The 20,705-nt window shown below is 35.5% G+C and overlaps 1 protein-coding gene across 1 annotated transcript in view; it reads left to right on the top strand.

Annotated features, from left to right (window-relative positions):
* TINAG (tubulointerstitial nephritis antigen) overlaps nt 1–20,405 on the top strand; it is a 74,401-nt gene extending 53,996 nt beyond the window's left edge. The window contains exons 10-11 of the mRNA XM_059076942.2: nt 16,371–16,416; nt 20,271–20,405. Coding sequence (XP_058932925.1) covers nt 16,371–16,416; nt 20,271–20,405 — 181 coding nt within the window. The remainder of the gene's footprint in view (nt 1–16,370; nt 16,417–20,270) is intronic.
* The last annotated feature ends 300 nt before the right edge of the window (nt 20,406–20,705 follow it).

The following is a 20,705-nucleotide window of genomic DNA, read 5'->3' as shown; positions in this document are numbered from 1 at the left end:
TTATATAATGCAGTTCATCTTGTGTCCCTGTCCACCAAAGGTTCTGAGCTTTCTTGAAACCCTCACTCTGAAGTTTATAAAGCAGTGCATTAAAGCCATTTACTTTTGCATATGATTCCAGGAATCACCACTACGACTTAAATTTTTTAAAAAAAGCAACAAAAACTAGCAGTCAGACATTTTAGAAAATTAAGGGAAATAATGGGGATAAATCACTGTCAATCCCGCTTGTATGACAGAATTTTATTGAGGATAGAGTCTATCTTTACAGAAGATGACAATAAAATCATTTTAGCACATATTTTTGCCATCATTCAATAATGTTTTATGTGAAAGTTTATTTATTCAGCAAACATTTATTCAGTACCTCTATCTTCCAGATGTTGTTTTAGAAGCTAGGGATACATCAGTAAACAAAATAGACACAGATCCTGGTCTTCATCAAATTTATATTCTACAAATTGATATATAGCTGTTAGGCAAATACAATTGTATTTTATAAAAGGCCAGAGTTCTGGTGCTAAAGTTTGGGTGTGTGTGTCTGGTGTCAACAATATCAAATTTTTAATGCATAAATATTGAGTAGTGACTCAGAGAGAGAGAAGACAAACAACTGGGAAATGGAGACCAAAAGGAAAGTAAACATTAAAACAGTCTGAGAAGAACAGAGGAAATAATAACAAAAATGTATTCAAGTAGATTGTGAATGAGAATTGCAGTTTTTAAAATTAAACCAAACACCCCAAAATAAATTTTAAATGTTGCAAAGGGATAGAAATTGGGCATGTTTCCAATAAATGACTGTGAAGACATTTACTTGGTTTGAGTAAATCATTAAGAATTCAAGTCAGAGATTTCTGTAAACTGTGATGCAAACCCATAATGTGACTTAAAATTGGGCACAGAGAGAAAGAATTATATATTTCTCTTTTCTATATAGTCAACAAATATTAAAAGAAAACCCATGTTGTTCCTGTTGCTGTGCTGAGTAATAGGCATGATTAGAAAAAAAAAAAACAATTCCTTGCCATCACAGTGCAACTAGATATTAACCCAAAACACACAAAAATTTAAAGTTATGCCACATTTCATAAAGGCAGGGTAGAAAGTGGTAAGAGGATGTTTAATACTTGATCTAGGGACTTCCCTGGTGGAGCAGTGGGTAAGACTCTGCACTCCCAATGCAGGGGGCCCAGGTTTGATCCCTGGTCAGGGAACTAGATCCCACATGTATGCTGCAACTGAGTTCACATGCCACAACCAAGGAGCCCACATGCCACAACTAAGGAGCCACCTAACGCAACTAAGACCTGGTGCAACCAAATAAATATAAGTAAATAAATAAAAGAAAGAAAGTACTTGATCTAGACTTGAGGATCCAACAAATGTCCTTGAGGAAGAAAAGTAAGAGCTGAGATTTATAGGTTATTTAGCAGCAGGCAAAGGGAGCAGCTTGTGTAAAGGCCCTGTGGTCAGAAGGATACAAAACACTATATGAATGCAAAGAATGTTGTGTTTGCTGAATCTTGGAAGGCAAGGACTTGTAGACCGGTTTACAGAATTTAGTCAAGGATGTTAAGTATTTCATTAAGGATCTTAAGAGCCAAAGGAAGTCACTGAAAAGATTTAAATAGGAAAGTGGCATGATCTTTCTTTGTATTTTTTAAAAGATTGCTTTAACTATAAAGAATGTGATATAAAAGGCAAATGGTGGTAATTCTAGTAAAAGACAATAGCCTGGACCTGGTAAGATAGTGAAAGAGTTGGGGAGATATGGGTGGATCAAGAAATATTTAAAGAGAAAAGCTGGAAGAAAGGATGTGGATTTGGAATTGAGGTGGACAACAAAGTGGGGAAGGCATTCACTACTGGGTCTGGTAATTTCAAGGTGTCTTTGAGATATAAAAATGTAGATAGATGTCAAAGAAGACAGGTAGATATACTGATCTCAAGGTCATAGTAGAGACAAGGGTTGAAGATGGATGGTACTGAACAGAATAAGAAAAAAAGAAAGACTGATTGAGGTTAACTCATGGGAAAATCCAGTATTTCATGACTGGCTAGAAAATGATGAGTCTACAAAAAGAAGGAGAGGCCAGTGAGGGTTTTTTAAATTTTTATTTATTTATTTTTAAATTTTATTTATCCATTTTTTTATACAGCAGGTTCTTATTAGTTATCTTTTTTATACATATTAGTGTGTATATGTCAATCCCAATCTCCCAATTCATCCCAAAAGTGGCTAGTGTAAGATTTTGAGAAAACTGGGAAACTGTAAGGTTGGGATCCAGAGTCTGTGAAGACATTGGTCTTAGAGAAAGACTGAGTTACAAGTCTATTTTATCAGGAGAGAAGGAAGAGAGGATGTTAAATGAAACTTTTAGCATTTAAGGTAGTGGTAGGTTGAGGAAAATTCCTAACAGATTGCTTGTTTTTTTTAATCTCCAGGAAGCCTGAGGTAAGGTTATCTGTAGAGAGAAGAGGTGGTGGGAGGATACATGATCAGAAATTTGAGAATAGAGGTGGCTTGCAATCGTCCTCTGGATGTTTAGGTGAGGGAGTTACCCCAGGAACCTACCTACAGGAATTGCCTCTTGTTGCTAATGGTATCATTCTGCCCTCTTGTATGTGCTTTCTGCAGTTGTAGTCAGCCACTTGGGTGGATGCAAAGAGAAGTGGGTAGCTGAGTTCATCCAAGAAGGACAGTTTTCCAGATGGTGCAATGAGGAGTCAGAAAAACAAGGGGTTTAGGGTATGAGTATTGACCTAAGTGTTGCTAAGATGGTGAAAGCTTAATAAACCTGATGTAAAGAGAGGGTTGATGGATTCAAAGAAAATAGAAAAATCATTGGACTAGAGACCATGGTGATTCTAATCGCCATGATTTTTATGATTGTCTAACTTATTTTTCTTACCTTTTAGATTTTTAATCTTTTTATTGTTTATGAGAAAAAAGTAATCATGTAATAATTAGGTAATATTTTACAGATTATGAATACAGTGGTAGAGAGTAACTAAGTCATAATTTTATATGTTAGTGCCTAATTATCTTGTAGTATTCATTGTCTACTTTTAGATCCTAAATGTTTGATACCTGTCTATCATCTATGTATCTATGTATCTATCATCTATCTATCATCTATTTATCTATCCATTTAAAGATAGTTACCCCCAAGAGACTATAAAAATAATGCTTTGTCTTTTAACAACCTATGATGGAAGATAATTTAAAAAAGAATATATATAAGTGGCCGTCAACAGAGGAATGGATAAAGATGATGTGGTACATATATACAAAGGAATATTAGCCATAAAAAAGAACAAAATAATGTCATCTGCAGCAACAAGTGAACCTAGAGATTGCCATACTGAGTGAAGTAAGTCAGACACAGACAAATATCATATGATAACGCTTATATGTGGAATCTAAAAAAAGGGTACAAATGAACTTATTTACAAAATAGGAGTAGAGTTACAAATGCAGAAAACAAACTTATGGTTACCAGGGGATGGGAGGGAGGGATAAATTGGGAGATTGGGACTGACATATACACACTACCATATATAAAATAGATAACTATTAAGAACCTGCTGTATATGTACAGCATTCTCTGTAATGGCCTATGTGGGAAAAGAATCTAAAAAAAAAAAGGAAGAGTGGATACATGTATATGTATAACTGATTCACTTTGCTGTACACCTGAAACTAACACAACAAGGTAAATCAATATGCCAATAAAAATTTTAAAAAATATTTAGGCTTAGAAAGGCATAAATTCCTGCTGCAAATAAACTCTGTCATTAGAACTCCAGAGAAGCCACAGATAATAAGTAAATGAATTAGATGTGGCCAAGTGCCAGTAAAACTTTATTTACAAAAATAAGTGGCCACTCTAGGCTCATAGTTTGTCAAAAACTGATACAAAATAAATCATAGCTCTTCTTAGTTACTAGTAAGTAGCATAAAATCAGGAAAATGACTTACAACTGTGAATATTGTACTTTTTTTCATAAATATTCTCTGATTTTGTTTGTTTGTAGGTTTTTGATTTCTCTTGTTTGCTTTTGTTCTTCATGTATTGTAGTGAAAGAATGCTAAACAAAAAAAATTAGAATGAGCTTCACATTCTGTTTTTTCTACTTATTAAATTTGTTTTGAATTACGTAAAAAAAGAATTTATATATATGTGTGTAACTGAATCACTTTACTGTACTAACACAACATTGTAAATCAACTATATTTCAATAAAAATTTAAAAAATAATGCTTCAGAGTTAAACTTCTCATATATTTTCCCCATATTCTCTAAACGTATAAACAGCAAGGACTCCAGGAGCATAACTTATTATTTAGTGAGATTACAAATTATTTAACATAGCTTTATTGGGGCCACCCTTTGTTTTTCCCCATTCATCTTTTTTTCCTTCTTCTTTTCTGAATAACCCCTGAATGGTAAGCCTGTTATGTTTAACCCTTGGCAAATTGATAAGTTCTAAGCAGAAGTTTTAATTAGAGGTTTTTAATGCATGGTGAAGTCCAAGACAGTACAATGGACCTTTCAACTACACTTATTTAGAAAATGAAAATAAATATGTCATAATTAGTATAGACAATGCAAAAACATTTAATTTGGGTCTTGGGGTTCACTGCTTTGAATAACACTAACTGCTGCAATAAATAAACTCAAAATATTTAATAATTCAAATATCTTAATAAAAGTTTATTTCTTATTCATATACTAGTTCAAGATGGGAGATCCTAGATTTGGGGTTGCTTTCTTCAATATGGTTTCAGGGACTCCAAGCTCTTTCTACCTTGTTGCTCTGCCATCACTTAGGGTCACATGTTTTGACTTTATTCTGCCTCTGAAAAATGAAGAAGAGCATGAGGAGGGCTTCTTAAATTCACTTCTTTTAAAGCCTTGACTCAGAAATGGCGCTTACCAGTCCATTCACATTCATCTGGCTAAAACTCATTCACATGCCTCTACCCAGCTGCAAATGAGGCTGGGAAGTATAAAAGATTTGGCAGTGACATTATAACATGAGAACAAATAGAGCTATAAATTGGAGCAGAATTCTAAATTTGCATAAATTTTAAAGAAAAGAAAAAACAGAGACACAAATTTGAGTTTGTGGAGAGCTGACTTGATCTGCATCTCCCAGGCCCTCTGTAATTGTGTTCAGTTTTTAGAGACTCTTCATTGGGAAATTCTAAGAATTACTGCTTTACAAGATTGAATCCATTAATAAATGCATTTGGTATCAACTATATCCATAATCACTGAAGTAGTACTGTCACACAATCCTCCTGTTCAAAAAACCTTATAAGATGGGAATTATTATTCCATTTTACTAGAAATAAGAGACAGAGTGTTTTAGAAAACTTTTAAAGTTCTTCTGACTTCAAAATAACTATTTTTTTTTTTTTTTTTTTTTTGCGGTATGCGGGCCTCTCACTGTTGTGGCCTCTCCCGTTGCGGAGCACAGGCTCCGGACGCACAAGCCCAGCGGCCATGGCTCACGGGCTCAGTCGCTCCGTGGCATGTGGGATCTTCCCGGACCAGGGCACGAACCCGTGTCTCCTGCATCGGCAGGCGGATTCTCAACCACTGCGCCACCAGGGAAGCCCCAAAATAACTATTTTAACCATACTACATTTCTATATAAATATTATACACACACACACACACACACACACACACACAAACACACACACATATATAGGAACAAGGAAGGTCCAGTGTCAAGATTCACTCAATGTTTATTTATCACCTAGGTTTTCTCAAGAAACTGCTATATTTTTTCTTTTAGTAAAAGTGTCCTTAGGGTAAAAATAAATATATCCTTTTTATTCCTATCTAAAAATTCTATTCTCACTTGCTTTGACCACACATCTTTAATCTGTACATAAAGACATTTGCCTAATTTTTCAATAAGAACCTTTTTTTTTTGGTATGTAATATGTGTCAGTCATGTAGTGTGCTAGACATTAAGAATACCAATAGCAAAAATATCCTGCTCCTGCTTTCAACCAAGTGGGAGAGAGAGATAGAAAGGGAAAGAGAGAGAGAGAGAGAGAGAGAGAGAGAGAGAGAGAGAGAGAGAGAGAGAGAGAGAGAGAGAGAGAGAGAGGAGGCAGAGAAGGAGACAGAGCGGGAGAGGAGCAAACAGTGCTGATGCACAATGTCTTAAGCGTGGAGATGGAAATAGGATAGGAATTTAAATTGAGTAGTGAGGGTATGAGTCATATAGAAAGACACGTAACTCCAATTCTGAGGCCAGAGAAGGCTTGTGAGAAGAGGTAGCACCTGCTGTGGAGGTGAGTAAAGCAGGTAGGAATTATTAAAGGTACATGGCAAGAGAAGAGCATGTCCTGGGAAAAGAGAGAAGCAAATGCACAATCTCACCGTGAGAGAGAATATGACCTACTTAAGAAATTGGAAAAGGTAAATGGGTTGAGTGTAGAGTGAGGAGGAATCTAGTGAAAACTGAGACTAAGAGGTAGCCCAGTCTCGGGGTATTCTGCTATTAATGATAATTTACTAACCTGTCCTGGGGCCTCACCTGGTCTGACTGCTTCAGCATCTCTGGGTTTGCCCTCACCCTCTGTCCTCCATCATCTCTGTATGAATTTATATGCCTTCACAACAGCATTGTTTGGTTTATAGCGAAAGTTCCAAGTGTCCAGGTGGCATTTCTCTACCCCCTATTCTGTGATGTTCAGTTCAGTTCAGTCTCCTAGTTCTGGGTCATTCTATTTTGAGATGTGGGTAAATCTTAGAGCAGAAACTGTCACCAAAGAATAGAAATGGGATTTCAATAGACTGGATCCACTGTACAGTTTCTGCTATAAAGCAGGTAGCACAAACTGAATAACATTCGAAAAGGAAAAGTAATCTTTCTTCTCCTGACACAGTGTGGCAGACCTGAGCTCTGGGAAACCATGTTCATACACTGGCCTGGGCTGGAAGTGTTTTTGACCTAGTAGTGAGAATAGCCCTGTAAACATACCGTGTGAGAGGAGGTGAGCTCAGGGTCTCTCTTCTCTGCCATCTTGACTGATCTACAAGAATTAAAACAAACAGAAACAAACAAACAAACAAAAAACCCATATAATGTAAGTGCATTGGTTTTGCACAGATGGAATCAAAGTGTTAGAGAGAATAGAGGAGGGGAACCTCACCTAAGAGTGTGCAGGTGCATTAGAGAATGTACAAGTCAGGACTAGAGTAGGAAATGACCCTAGAGTAAAGGTTACTAGCATGTTAATTAAGCCTTTGCATTTCCTCTACTGTGAACTCATTATTCTTGCCCTTTATTCACTTTTCTAAGAGAGTCTTCATTTTTAAGACTAAACCCCAGTTTACTGTTGGCTTCATAAATTTATTTTTAATGGTTTTGACCTGGGCAATACTTTAACTTTTATTCTAAATTTTTAAAGTTCTATTTCTAAAGTAATTAAGTCAAAGATCTACCTGGAAGATATTTGGGTGATGATGCGTGGTGATGATCTAATTTTTTCCTCCAGACTCTGAGCTAAAAGTACCAAGACCACATAGTCAATAATCCATTCCTTCCTTACTCTTTGAAATGTATTTTTTATAGCTTATTAAATTCTTACATAAATTTATTATGGTTTAATTCTGAGGTGCCCTGTTCAAAATACACACTATCATTCAATTTCTACCACTTTATTTTAATATTACATGGTATTCACATTGCTGCATGGCTCTCATTTATTTATCTAGTTATTTTCCTAATGAGATTAAAACAAACAAACTCAGAGCAACTTAATTGGAACTTGAATGTTTTATTTATAAAGAAGATAACATAAACTTTCTTACTTTTTAAAGACTATTATTAAGTACGCTGCACTTATTTTTCTTTAGAGAAATGCTAGTTTTCAAGGATTTCATTTTTATAAAACTTTTTTTCTCTTCCTTATATCCTAAGATTTCTATATCTTTCTTAAATGCGACTTTTAAATATGAAGCTATTTGACTGCTAAACTGTTATTTTATTTCACTGTCATTACCAGGTTGAGGTATTTTAGTAGTAAATACTATTAAAAATAAAAGAAGTATTAAAAGGATAATTTAATTACATTGATTAAAGAATATACTACTTTTCAAACTTAAAATATCTTATCCATCTAAGATCTGTAAAGGACCCGGATTTTATCTACCCAATAACCTAATGTAAAAGAAGAGAATATAGTGATAGAGTGATAGAGATTTTTCCAGAGGTTCCCATGCTGTCTAGTTGCAGAATCGATGCTAAGCTCAAGCCACTTCAATACTAACCTTGTTTAGTAGACCCCTGGGACACAACAGTGTTACGAGTATGTGTGTTGAAGTCAGACAATCTATATAAAAAATCTCTTGCTGCCATTTACTGAGATGTGTTTAGCTTTTTGTAACCTGAGGATAAAATGATGCTTGTGAGGAATAAATAGGATCATGCATACACAGTACTTGTATGCCTGATATATGGAAGCATTCAATAAATATTTACTATTATTAGTAATAATATCAAAAAGTATGGCTTTCAGTTATTGGGAAAGTATACTTTACTTTCTTGCTAAGATGAGTTTTAATGTCTCTGGATACTTAAGATTTTGGGAGCCTGTGTGATGGAGCTTTATTAGTCCCTGGTACAGGGCTATCTTCGAAATTCAGCTTAATACATTACTTTTGGTGATTCTGTTTTAAAAGCGAATACCTTCTGTGGTAGGTGTTGTCCTTAAAATTTCAAATATGATAGAATTCACAATGGAGGGTAGGTAAAGCATATGCTTGTGAATTTCCTGACATGTGGTGGTATTAGGGAGACATCGGAAATAGGAAGTAGACTGGCTTCTGACTTCTTTTGTCAGGAAGAAGTATGGATTGGTTGTCCCTTGAAAGAGAGAGCACTTTCAGGATAATCACAGCACATTTCTAGAAAGTATATAATACAAGTTTACCATGTTGGAATCTAGATCAGGATTTTATCTTATGCTCCAGAAAACGTAATCTACAGGACAATTCTGATGAATGAATGAACTGGGAGATTTTCATAAAAGGTGTGTGTTGCTATGGTGATTTATAATGTCTTCTCTGAACAGAAATAGGATATGACAGACTCCTTCAGTATGACCAAAGAGAAGGTAGGGCCAAGTCTATGTTACACTAAAAGGGGAAAGGTTGCAGAAAAAATGAATTTCACAGATGATGAATGAGTGCTATTTGTGATACTAAGTGACAAACTTGATTTACTTTGATCCTCAAAATAAATGTATCAAATATTATTCTTTTCCATCCCCATAATTCTAATCATTAGGTTCATTACATTTTTGGATATAAATGAGTTGGTTGGTTGTGATGAATGCAACCCTGATTGGAATATTGTTATCATGACCAAGCTGTTCTGCCTGCTCCACACTTTTTCATTTTAGTCCATCTTGTTCACCATCACCAGCTTTATCTTTCTATGGTTGCCTACAATCCTTCCCCTTCCAAACCTTTCATGACTCCTCTATGAAGACACAAAAGGTAAACCCTGGCATTATCTCTTTCTCTTCTCTCAGGTGTGCCCCTTTCTTCTTGGTATCTTCTGCAAATTACTCAAGGCTGATCAAACCCTTCCTCTTCACAGCTGGAAATGACTCCATCCATTTCTGTCTTCTCCTGGTCCTACGTTTTGTCGCTAATGTTTTAGGTTGCTCCTTAGATACTAGTGACAATTTAGTCACTTACCATATAATTTTGAACTGTTACTTAACCTCTTGGGGCTTTAGTTGCCTTATCTATAAAGCAGAGAAATTGGATTAGAGTCAGATTAATTTGGGGAACTGTATGGTCTTGACTATTCAACTCTGTCATTTATAGATATAGATAATATGTAGAAGAATGAGCTTGACTGTTCCATAACTGGGTCACTTTGCTGTACATCTGAAACTAACACAACATTGTAAATCAACTATACTTCAATTAAAAAAAATAACAAACAAACAAACAGGCTGTGGGCCAGATTTAGCCTGTGAGTCATATACTCCAACCCCTGAAGTCTCCTTTCAGTGCTAAGATTTTACAAGAAAATAGAAAGCCATTTCTATTCCTAACATCAAAGGGCTGAAGTTTTCCCTCATGGTGTGTCATCATTAGATATTCCCCTAGTTCTTTGTCATTGATGTTGATGGATAGTTTTGGTCCTGCAATCTCTCCCCAGTACATTTCACATGGTGTGGACATCTTAACACATATTCTGGGATACGTCTCCCAGTTTCACAGCATCATTCTGACCAGAGCATAAACTGGGTACAACCTTGTCATCAATTTCCTGCACAATCCTTTTATAGGTCAAATTAAATGTGATAGTACACTCAGCAATCTTTTTGCTTCCTGAAATATTAGGAGAGGGTAGTGTAAGCAATATGTCAGCAGTTCAATAAACAGTGTTGTTTGGATGATTAATAAGTGAGGAGAATACAACACACACCATCTTCTTTGACATTTTCATACAAAATAATTATCTTTCAGAAATCTCCATCTACTTCTTCAATCAATGATAAAGTTTGTAGCTCCTTGGGAGAATGCATCAATAAAGATAACCAGTCTTAGATTCAGTGCACCCTGGCTTAATGTACATTTTGTTTCAGTAGAAAGTGAAGGGGAATGGGTAAGACCCTCATTTTATTTTGCTTTCCCATGTTGTCTGTTTTCATTCATCTCTGATCTTGCATTAATTAGCACTTTATGATAGCTCTTGTCATATTCAACCCAGCCATGCTCACCAAGCCTGAGTATTTTTCTGAATACTTACTAAATGTCTCTGCTAGAACATTCATAAGAAAAAAAAAAGCCTGTGTATCTCTGCTTCATTATTACTGCAGTTATCTTTCAAATCTTTGTGTTAAAGGGACCTAATCATCTATCTGCTGTCTCACCTTTAGAAGTGAAGTCCTATATCCAGAGTAGTCATATCATTGTTATTGACTTGAAACTCATCTGGTGGCTTCTTTATACTTGTATCCTATCTGACTTTCATTTCCTTAATAAGAAGGGTTGGAGTTTCATATCAGGCTCTCTTATGTATCTGTTCCCTGTTTTCCTCCAAAATTTCCTGTTCTAGTTGTCTGTACTGCATCAAGTTTCTTTACATGTCCACTGTTTAGAAACTTTGCTTTTTATCTGTCTGGATCTATATTCACTAATACGGAATTGGTCTGCCCAGAAAACATGAATTTGAATTCCTCTTGTCAGTCTATTGGGTACATGCTGTGACCCCAGAAGTAACAGATCACCAGAAGCATTGCAACATTTTGATCTAGATGATTGGGCTACAGTGTAATATACCTACCACCAATATAAAATAATTTTTTTTCTTCTTGTAACACCAAATTCTTAGCCGGAGGTGAGATCTGCTTTAAAGAAGTTGATTCCTAAGCAAGTATGATCTTGACATGTGAGTTAGAAAACAATTGTTCTTGTCACAGAAGAATTCCTCACTCTACAGAAAGTCTCTTTCACAATTATTTCTAATTATCATCAGCTTTCCTTGGTTCTTTCAGTGGTTTACCTGTCAGAAACCCTGAAAATCCATGAATTTAAAGGTTTATATGCAGAACCAGTCAAAAGAAGATGAAGCAACTCTGTAATTACAGTCTTGGCGATGATCAATCAACCTAGTCATCAGGAACACATCTCTCTATAGTGTGAAGTGTACCCCAAGATTCGCCACATTTGATGTACCTCCCTACTCATTCAACCTTGAAATCTTGCAGTTAACCTTGACTCCTTCTTCTTCCTTTCAGTCAAAATAAATTAGCCAATAAATTCCCCCCTTTTATCTCCAAAATAGCTCTCGAATCTGTGCCCTTTTTTCATTCCCACTGCCAGTGTACTTGCTCATGAAATATCTATGGAAGGTTACCTGTGTGATAGTCACTATCCCAGATGTTTGAGACACAGCTGTTAAAAGAATCAACATTTGCTTGAGAGAACTTACATTCTTATTCAGCATTTCATGATGTCTTGCTTTAATGAAAATATTCATCTTAAGCTTTCAATCTCCTCCCCCTTGGAACCTATCCCCATGCTAACACCAGAGTTGTCTCTGTGAAAAACTCCTTGGATCATGTCACATCCCATATGTGGATGACTCTTTACCACCACTTTATAAATGCCAAGCTCGGTAGCCTTGAGCACTCTTTACGGGCTAAGCCAAATCTGCTTTTCTAACTTTATTTCCAGCCACTCCCACCTCTGTTCTCCAGGCACAATGAACCAAGTGCTGCTCTAAGAATAGGCTGAGATGAGGTTTTCATTGCTCTCTTGTGACTCTGCCCTTACTGTACCTACAATTCTACACTCCCACTTCCACCTGAAGAATTTCTACTCCACTCTGTGAAGGTAGTTGTCTTTGCCCTCCACAGTTAATTTCCTCACCTGTACCTCATAGAGAAATTGTGAAACATTCTTTTATAAAGGTAGCAATTATAGAATTCAAATTATTTTTATACTTGTTTGTGTTTTTATTTCCCAACGTCATTCCCATTAGATTATCAGTTTCTTGAAGGCAGAAAATACATTTTCTTTGTACTAAAGAGTAGTTTGCTGAATAAAGGCAGAAATAAATGGATGAAGTACACAAGAGATACTGTACTTTCATTATTGAAAGGGACACTTATAGGAATATCAATATTACCTTAAGAAAATTGTATATTCACTTTTCTCTTATTTACCATGTCTAATACGACCACATTGTATAAATTGACCTCAATGGTAAAATCAAACAAAACCAAGGAAGAGAAAAAAAAAATATCTTTTAAAGTCTTATACAAAGTACTTATTCAGTTCCAGTTATTTTACTATCTAGGCAGAGCTTAAAATAGGGTTTTAAGAAGTCTAGTATTGTTTAGCACCGTTTTCTGAAACGAACAACATCCTTTTCAAAGGGAATAACCTTAGCCATACAAAATCTTACATCATTCTTTAATGTTTACTTTGCAGAATTAATGGTATCTCCAAGAAAAACTTTTAATATTATGCAAAAGAGTAGTGTTTCCAGAACTAGCTAAAAATGAGCGTATAAGAATAATCCAGAAGGAAGAGCTTAAGTGATGATGTGCTTGAAGTGAGAGATGTAGCAATAGACTCAGTGTAGGAACCATCGCTCCTCAGGCATCATCAGGTAATATGGTAATGAGCTGCGAGCTGCCTGGAGTTTTCCAATACCAGCATTTCCCCAGGAGTCACTAAATTGTAAGAAAAAAGGAGGATTAATGGGTCTTAACAAATAGTGGAAATGATTTAATTTAATGAGGTAGAAAAAATGAAAAGAACAGTATAAGATCATAGGCAGTTGAATCCTTCGAGGCAAGAACAGCTGCTCTTAAGGTCTCTCCAACTGGTGAACCTATAGTACAGTAGTTTTATTTTTTAAATTAATTTATTTATTTATTTATTTATTTTTGGCTGTGTTGGGTCTTTGTTGCTGTGCGTGGGCTTTCTCTAGTTGTGTTGAGCGGGTCTACTCTTCGTTGCGGTGGCTTCTCTTTTGCAGAGCACAGGCTCTAGAGCACAGGCTCAGTAGTTGTGGCACATGGGCTTAGTTGCTTGGCAGCATGTGGGATCTTCCCGGAACCAGGGATCAAACCCGTGTCCCCTGCATTGGCAGACGGATTCTTAACCACTGCTCCACCAGAGAAGTCCCTGTACGTTGTTTTAGATGAACAAATTTAAGGAAACAACCTCGGCAGAAGACGGCTAAGGTTCTGGTTCGTCTAAACAAATGTTTTGAATAGTCCTAAATGAAGAAGTATAATGGAAGGAAAGAAGTGTGTACATAGGCTTAGAGCAAGTATGACTGTAATGAAAATCCTCATGTCTTCAAAGACACCCACTGCCTGACAAGAAGATATTTGTGAAAATATATACATATTTCTAAAATTTTCAAACTGTTGGTACAATGGGAAAAGTCCAGTACCACAATTCAGGTAAGTATATATATGGGAAAATGCCCTTCATAGGTCAAAAATAGAGGGACTCTTTCTGTAAATGAATAATAGTAGTCTTCTTGTTTTGTACTAGTTAACATTTATCTTTGTTTGGATAAAGGTTTTAATTACATGAATTCACTGTTAAACCAATGAAAAATTACCTGTGGTCAAGTGATTTTTCCCAGTCGTTCAGAACCTGGGGTATTTAGAAAATAACCCACTCACCTATTTTTCTACAACACCTCTTTGCGACTTTATGGGATATTTGATTACCATCTGAGGAACAGCCTACAGAAGATAGAGGAAACAAAAGATAGCTGACAGTCGCAGTTAGAAATATCTTACAAAGTGGGAAAGAAACCTTTATCCACTTTTGGTATTACCCTCTATTTGATTATCATTAGAGTGTTTTATGGAATATACAGTTTTTAGTGAAATGGCTCTATCAGGTTTTAATAACAAGTCTGACTTGCTTCTTCCCCAACTCCAAACTTAGCTGAGTTCAGTGTGGAGCTAAGTTTGGATGTATCTGAGTGGCAGGGAACAAATCATACTCTCAATGGCTCTTCCTCGCTTTTGATGAGGGCTTAATTACTGGATCGAACTTGCTATGTCTGAATACCTCTTTCTTGACTGGGAGTTCTTTCTTATGAGGCTCCTTAGTGCCTCAAGCAAGATGGATCTCAACTTCTCACCATGTCTGGTGGGATCTCAGATATGGGGATCCTCTCCTGCCTCTATTGTTTTGGAGTCATACGATTCCTTAAATTCTTCTGATTTAGTCTTTTATTGATATTTTGTATTTCATGTAAATACCTAAAGTAACTAGTGTTCAGACTGCCTGAAAGGAAGTTTGCTTGAGTGGTACAGGCTTCCTGAAATTGTCATAATAGCCATGAGTAAAAAATGAGCAACTCAAGGTTTCACATATGATCACTGCTTGAAGTACACAATTACCTTAGAAGATTTGGGGGCACATAGTATGATTGGTAAATTTTTTCAATGGTGATAGCTTTTTTAGAAAAGTTACAAGGAGGTATGTACAATTACAAAACTGCAAAATGATTTTGAAAACTAAACCAGTTTGAACTTACGTTAAAGTGCCTAGAATATTTGAAACCCTAAAGTGTTTCAGTCCACTGCTCTGTGCATCAGATATCTAAAAAAGACATGGCAATCAGTGCAATTACCAGTCCTAGTCTCCATCAGGAACAAAATAAAGAAAAATTGTTCTTTAGTGTTTTCCTACTTCCCAAATCACCTTTTTCTTCCCTCACTCTCGTACCAAAGGATCCAAATGCATTATTGCATACTCTCTTGAATGCCCCAAGATCCTTACAATAAACCTGTCATCTTTAAGCAATACTTTTATGCTGTGGTGCCATCATTCTGTTTTATACCCTATGAAAAACGGCTATCTGGCAAATGGACATGTTGAAAATATTTGAACAATAAATTTGTACCTCTTCCAGAATGTTCTTTTATACATACAGAGTGGCATACCACTCTGACGTTGAGATTTGGGGTATTAGGAATGAATTGATGTGGGCAGGAATATTTTCTCATAATCCACCAAAGTGCATGAAAGTGGTGGTCAATATACTTTCTCCACATAAAAATGATGTCATTCAGGACACAATGTAGTTGGGGACTGTATGTTTATAAGAGAAGCAATATGGCATATTAAGAACATGAGATTTGGAGTGCTGGCTCAACAACATTCTGTGATCTTGGACAGGTCTTGATATTTCATTAGTAAATAGAACATGTTAGTAACATCTATGTCACTGGGTTTAGTCAAGAGAAAAAAAATGAGGTATTGTAGGCCTGTATATTTTATGAACAATTACCTGCTACATTGAGAATGGCTCAGTACTGAGAATATAAAATTTGATTTCTATATGTACATGTATATATAGAAATGCCACATTAGGCATACAGCCATTTTCTAGAATAATATATGCATATGAATATTTTTACATAAATGCTCTTTTCTACAAGTTATCTTTATTTACATTATGTTTTTTATCAGTAGTCTTGGAGATTTTTAGCAGAGTTTCAGAAGGTGAGATAGGAAGAGGGGAGGCATCTTTAAGTACTTTAAAACCCCTGCATCCCAGCTGCCCTAAGACTTATATCCTTTGGTCAAAGAGTTTGATTTCAAGCCATTTGGACATAGATGAGTATATTCGGAAGAAGTCAATGAAGTTTTGGTTAAAAAGAAAATGATACATGCACATTTCTGTAGGCAATGATGACAGTTCCATAATAAAACACAGTGAGGCAAAAAGAAAAGAAAAGATATAATTCTGATAATAATTTGAATTTTATCAAGATGCAACTCAAACATTTTTAACCATGTCAATATTTTTTATTGTTATTTTTAGATGGGGCACACTGAGAGGAGCACAGGGGCGGAAAGAAAAATTTTGGGTATGTAATGCTTTCCAATTAAATTTCTACTGTGAAGTGAGTATTTTAGAATCATCTGTGTCTGTATTCCCAGCTTTGTATTATTTAGTCATATCTTAAGTCACTGTAATATAATTTGTAATACTGGTATTTTCTCCAACAGAAAATCCATTATAATCATTTATATTATAGTAATACTTTTCAACTCCTCTTATTTCAAATTGTAACAGATGAATCAGTATTATTTTTCAAAATGAGAATCAACAGAATAACTTTTGTTCTATTATCACCTTTATTATAATTAAAGAAATGATTAGAGTTCTCTCATATGTGTCAGTCAACTTTGTATTCTTACATTATTTTTGCTATGAGTGATGCTTTTGTAATGTTAGTATCAAATATGCATATATATATATATAGTTTTGTTTTTGTTTTTGCCAACTATAACATACACATGATTCTTTACTGAGAAAAAACTAATATCTAGTCTAAAAAATAATAGAAATTTATATGTAAGAAAGTTTGAAGAAGATTGGAATATATTACCTCAAATATTCAGTTGGTTACAATAAAGAAAATTATCCCGGGTCCTTATATCCTTTTTCCCCCAGAAATAAAGTTTAGGTAATGATATTCATCATAGAATTTGAACTTGAATGTATGCATTAGAGGGCATATTATAACTTATAAAACACTAAATATTAGGGCATGTGCTCACTCAAGTGACCCGTTAATTAGATTTCTCCACAAGGCACTCACAAAAATCAATCACCCAAGTATGTGGACACCACTCATATTTGTCTTGTGGACATATGGAGGTGTTATGCTTTTGAGTAGAATGATGTTTCTTTGTATTTGAACTGAACTTTCTTAAATATCATTTTCCTTATTAAAATAGCTTGAGATAGTCAATGAAATTAGTGTTCAATAGTTAACATTTATGATATGTGAAAGAGAATATATTATTTGAGCCTCCTGGAATATTTCTGAATGCAGAATAATGTGAGTAGATAAGGGTGGGGGGACGGCAGAGTGAAATCATCTACAGCATTGCCAAACCCAGGTAAGAGAAGCCTGAAGAGAGCTTGGAACACACACATGGTAGGTACAGCCCTGAAATATTTGAAACCAGGTACAATTAAGTTTAACCAAAACTTTTATCTAGCCCCGATCCTACTCAGTTCTTTACTAAATTGAGGGGATTAGTCCCTTATCATATCTCTCTAGGAGAAGAAAAGGCTAAACTTCTTTGGAAAATAATCTCAGTGTCAATCTCTATGTAGTCCACCCTCCATATCTGAGGGTTCTGTATCCACAGATTCAACCAACTGTGGATCAAGAATATTTTTATAATTCCAGAAAGTTCCAAAAAGTAAAACTTGTATTTGCTGTACACGGGCAACTATTTACATACCACTTACATTGCATTTACAACTATTTACATAACATTTACATTGTATTAGGTATTATAAGTAACCCGGAGATGGTTTAAAGCATACGAGAGGATGTGTGTAGGTTATATGCAAATAGTATGCCATTTTATATAAGGGACTTGTCAACTGAAAAAATTGCACAATGTGAGGGTAGTGAGTTAAGTTTTATTTGGGGCAAAATAGGAACTATAGCTCAGGAGACAGCATCTCAGATAGCTCTGAAGAACTGCTCAGAAGAGATAGGGAAGAGGTCTGTATATATATGATTTTGGTGATGGGGGAATACATGTAATCAAGCACACATTTTTGCAGAAGGTTGCTGCTAGTTTCATGAAGTGTAAACATAACTTTTCTATGCACTAGGAAACCAAAAAAATTTATGTGACTCACTTATTGTGATATTCATTTTATTGCAATGGTCTGGAACTGAACCTGCAAAATCTCCATGGTATACCTGTTTGGAAAATCCTAAAGACTTCACCCAAAAGTTGTTAGATCAAATCAATTAATTCAGTAAAATTACAGGATAACAAAAGTAACATACAAAAATCAGTAGCCTTTTTAGACACTAGCAACAGATGATCTGAAAAAGAAATAAAGAAAACAAACAATCCCATCTACAATAGCATCAAAAAAAAAAAAAAAAGAAAGAAAGAAAACACTTTGGAATAAACTTAACCAAGGAAGTGAAAGATCTCTACTCTGAAAACTATAAGACATTGAGGAAAGATATCAAAAATGGTACACATAAATGAAAAGGTATCCTGTGTTCATGAAGGGGAAGAATTAATATTGTTAAAATTTCAATACTACCAAAACCATCTATATCTTCAATGCAATCCCTATCAAGATTCTAATGGCATTTTTTACAGAGATTGAAAAAAAATCCTAAAATTTATATGGAAACAAAAAAGACCCCAAGTAGCCAAAGCAGTCCTTTGAAACAAAAACAAAGCAAGGAGTATCACATTTCCTGATTTCAAGTTATGCTATAAATTTATAGTGATCAAAACAATGATACTGGCATAAAAACAGACAAATAGATTAATGCAACAGAACTGAGAGTCCAGAAATAAATGTGGAAGGGAAAATTGCTTTCAATCAGAAAGTCAGAAATCTGGGGAGAAGGCAAACTTGTGTCCCCCAAAAACCAACTCCAAAGATTCTTCTTGGCCATGAAAGTTTTAAAGGGAAAAGGGGAAGTAATCTCAGTTAATCATTGGGATAGGGGGTCAGAGTCCTTGCCATCCCCTACTGTCTGCAGGCTTGTCCACTTCTTGTGATCTTTCTTTAGTTGCTGTCTTGTTCACACAGTTTGTTCTGGAGATCACTGAAGGGGAAGCTAGGGAAGAGGTCTCTGGTCATCTGTTAGTTATTTATTCTTCATTTCTACTTCTTTGATCTATGGAAAGAACCAACAGATTAGGCAAGGTAGTGTGTGATCAAAAGATTTGAAAATTGTGCTTGGGTCAGAGATGAGCAGAGCATGGGGGTGGACTGTTTAAGTTTAGTTAAAATATAGCTTTGCTAAAGTGACAAGAAAAGGGGTTTCCTGCTGAGGACGTTTTCCTGCAAAGAGCTGTTTACATCCCTGTGTTTTTTTTTTTTTTTTTTTTCCCTACCCTTTTAAATTCATCCATCTCAGTTCATACAGAATAATGGAATCAAAGTATAAATTCGTCCACCTGCACTCCTGCTGGAAGTAACTCAACAACTTGTCATCATTTTCACCATTATTTTCTCAGTATGGATTTCCTCTCCTCCCCTTCTAGCCTCATAAGCTACCAACCAGCTTCAGTTTTATGATCTAATGATAACAGTTTTGTTGCTTCATTTCTCTGCTTCATGCTTTGATATTTATGTTTTTACTGTTTACCTGAATCTCCCTTTCTCCATTTTTTTAATCTGGTTAATTTACTCCTAGGCTTTAATATGCATCACATGTGATACTTCTTCATAACAACTTCCCTGAACCATTCAGATAAGTGAGATGCCTCTCCATGTGCATATTTCTACCTTAGTACTCGCCTTACATTGACCATCCTTCATTAGACCATAGGCCCCCTGAACACAGGATATTTTTTATCATGGTTCCACCCATGCTTAGCACAGGGCCAATCACATAATAGACACTCTGTAACTGCAGCGTGTGTCATCTTCTGATGTGGCATTTCAAACTCTCATATGTTACTATTGTACTCTGGGGGAATTCATCAATACTGGTTATCATGAACATGGGTATATATGCATATTAATGTAATTAATGAATAATATAATTGTTTTGCTCTTCTTTTCAAAATGTGTAGGTTCTTAATAATCACAATCTATAATAGGTCAAAAGCATATAAAGCTACATAGGAGTCCCCTGTAAATTTACAGGTTGGATTAAAAAATATCCAAGTATTATTCAGTTTTTTAAATTTTGTTTTTGTTTTTCTGCAGATTGCTGCCAATTCCTGGGGAAAGTCCTGGGGAGAGAATGGCTATTTCAGGATTCTTCGAGGAATAAATGAGTCTGATATTGAAAAGTTGATTATTGCAGCTTGGGGCCAACTGACAAGTTCAGATGAACCATAACAAAGCATTAAATTTCCATAAGGCCAGGCATTCAAGTCACCCTTTAAGTTGAAATTAAGCAACGTGATGTTCTCTGTGACAGTGGAATCTCTGCCTCTTCGCCTTGTTAGTATAACATGCTTGTTTTCTTATTTCACTCTAGGCTCTAAGCTCCTGATTCCTTTATATTACCGAGTATGTAAAAACACTAACAGAGGGCGGAGAGTGGCTTCAAATACTTTTCGAGTTCACTAGTAGTCTTTATTTCCCTCTCCTGACAATGTTCTTTTTGACTTTGATCATTTAACAGTGTGATGGCAC

This window comes from Kogia breviceps, chromosome 10 (assembly GCF_026419965.1).
Source record: "Kogia breviceps isolate mKogBre1 chromosome 10, mKogBre1 haplotype 1, whole genome shotgun sequence".
Classification (NCBI taxonomy): domain Eukaryota; kingdom Metazoa; phylum Chordata; class Mammalia; order Artiodactyla; family Physeteridae; genus Kogia; species Kogia breviceps.
The sequence above is the reverse complement of the archived record's forward strand: the minus strand, read 5'-3'. Positions and strand labels throughout refer to the sequence as shown.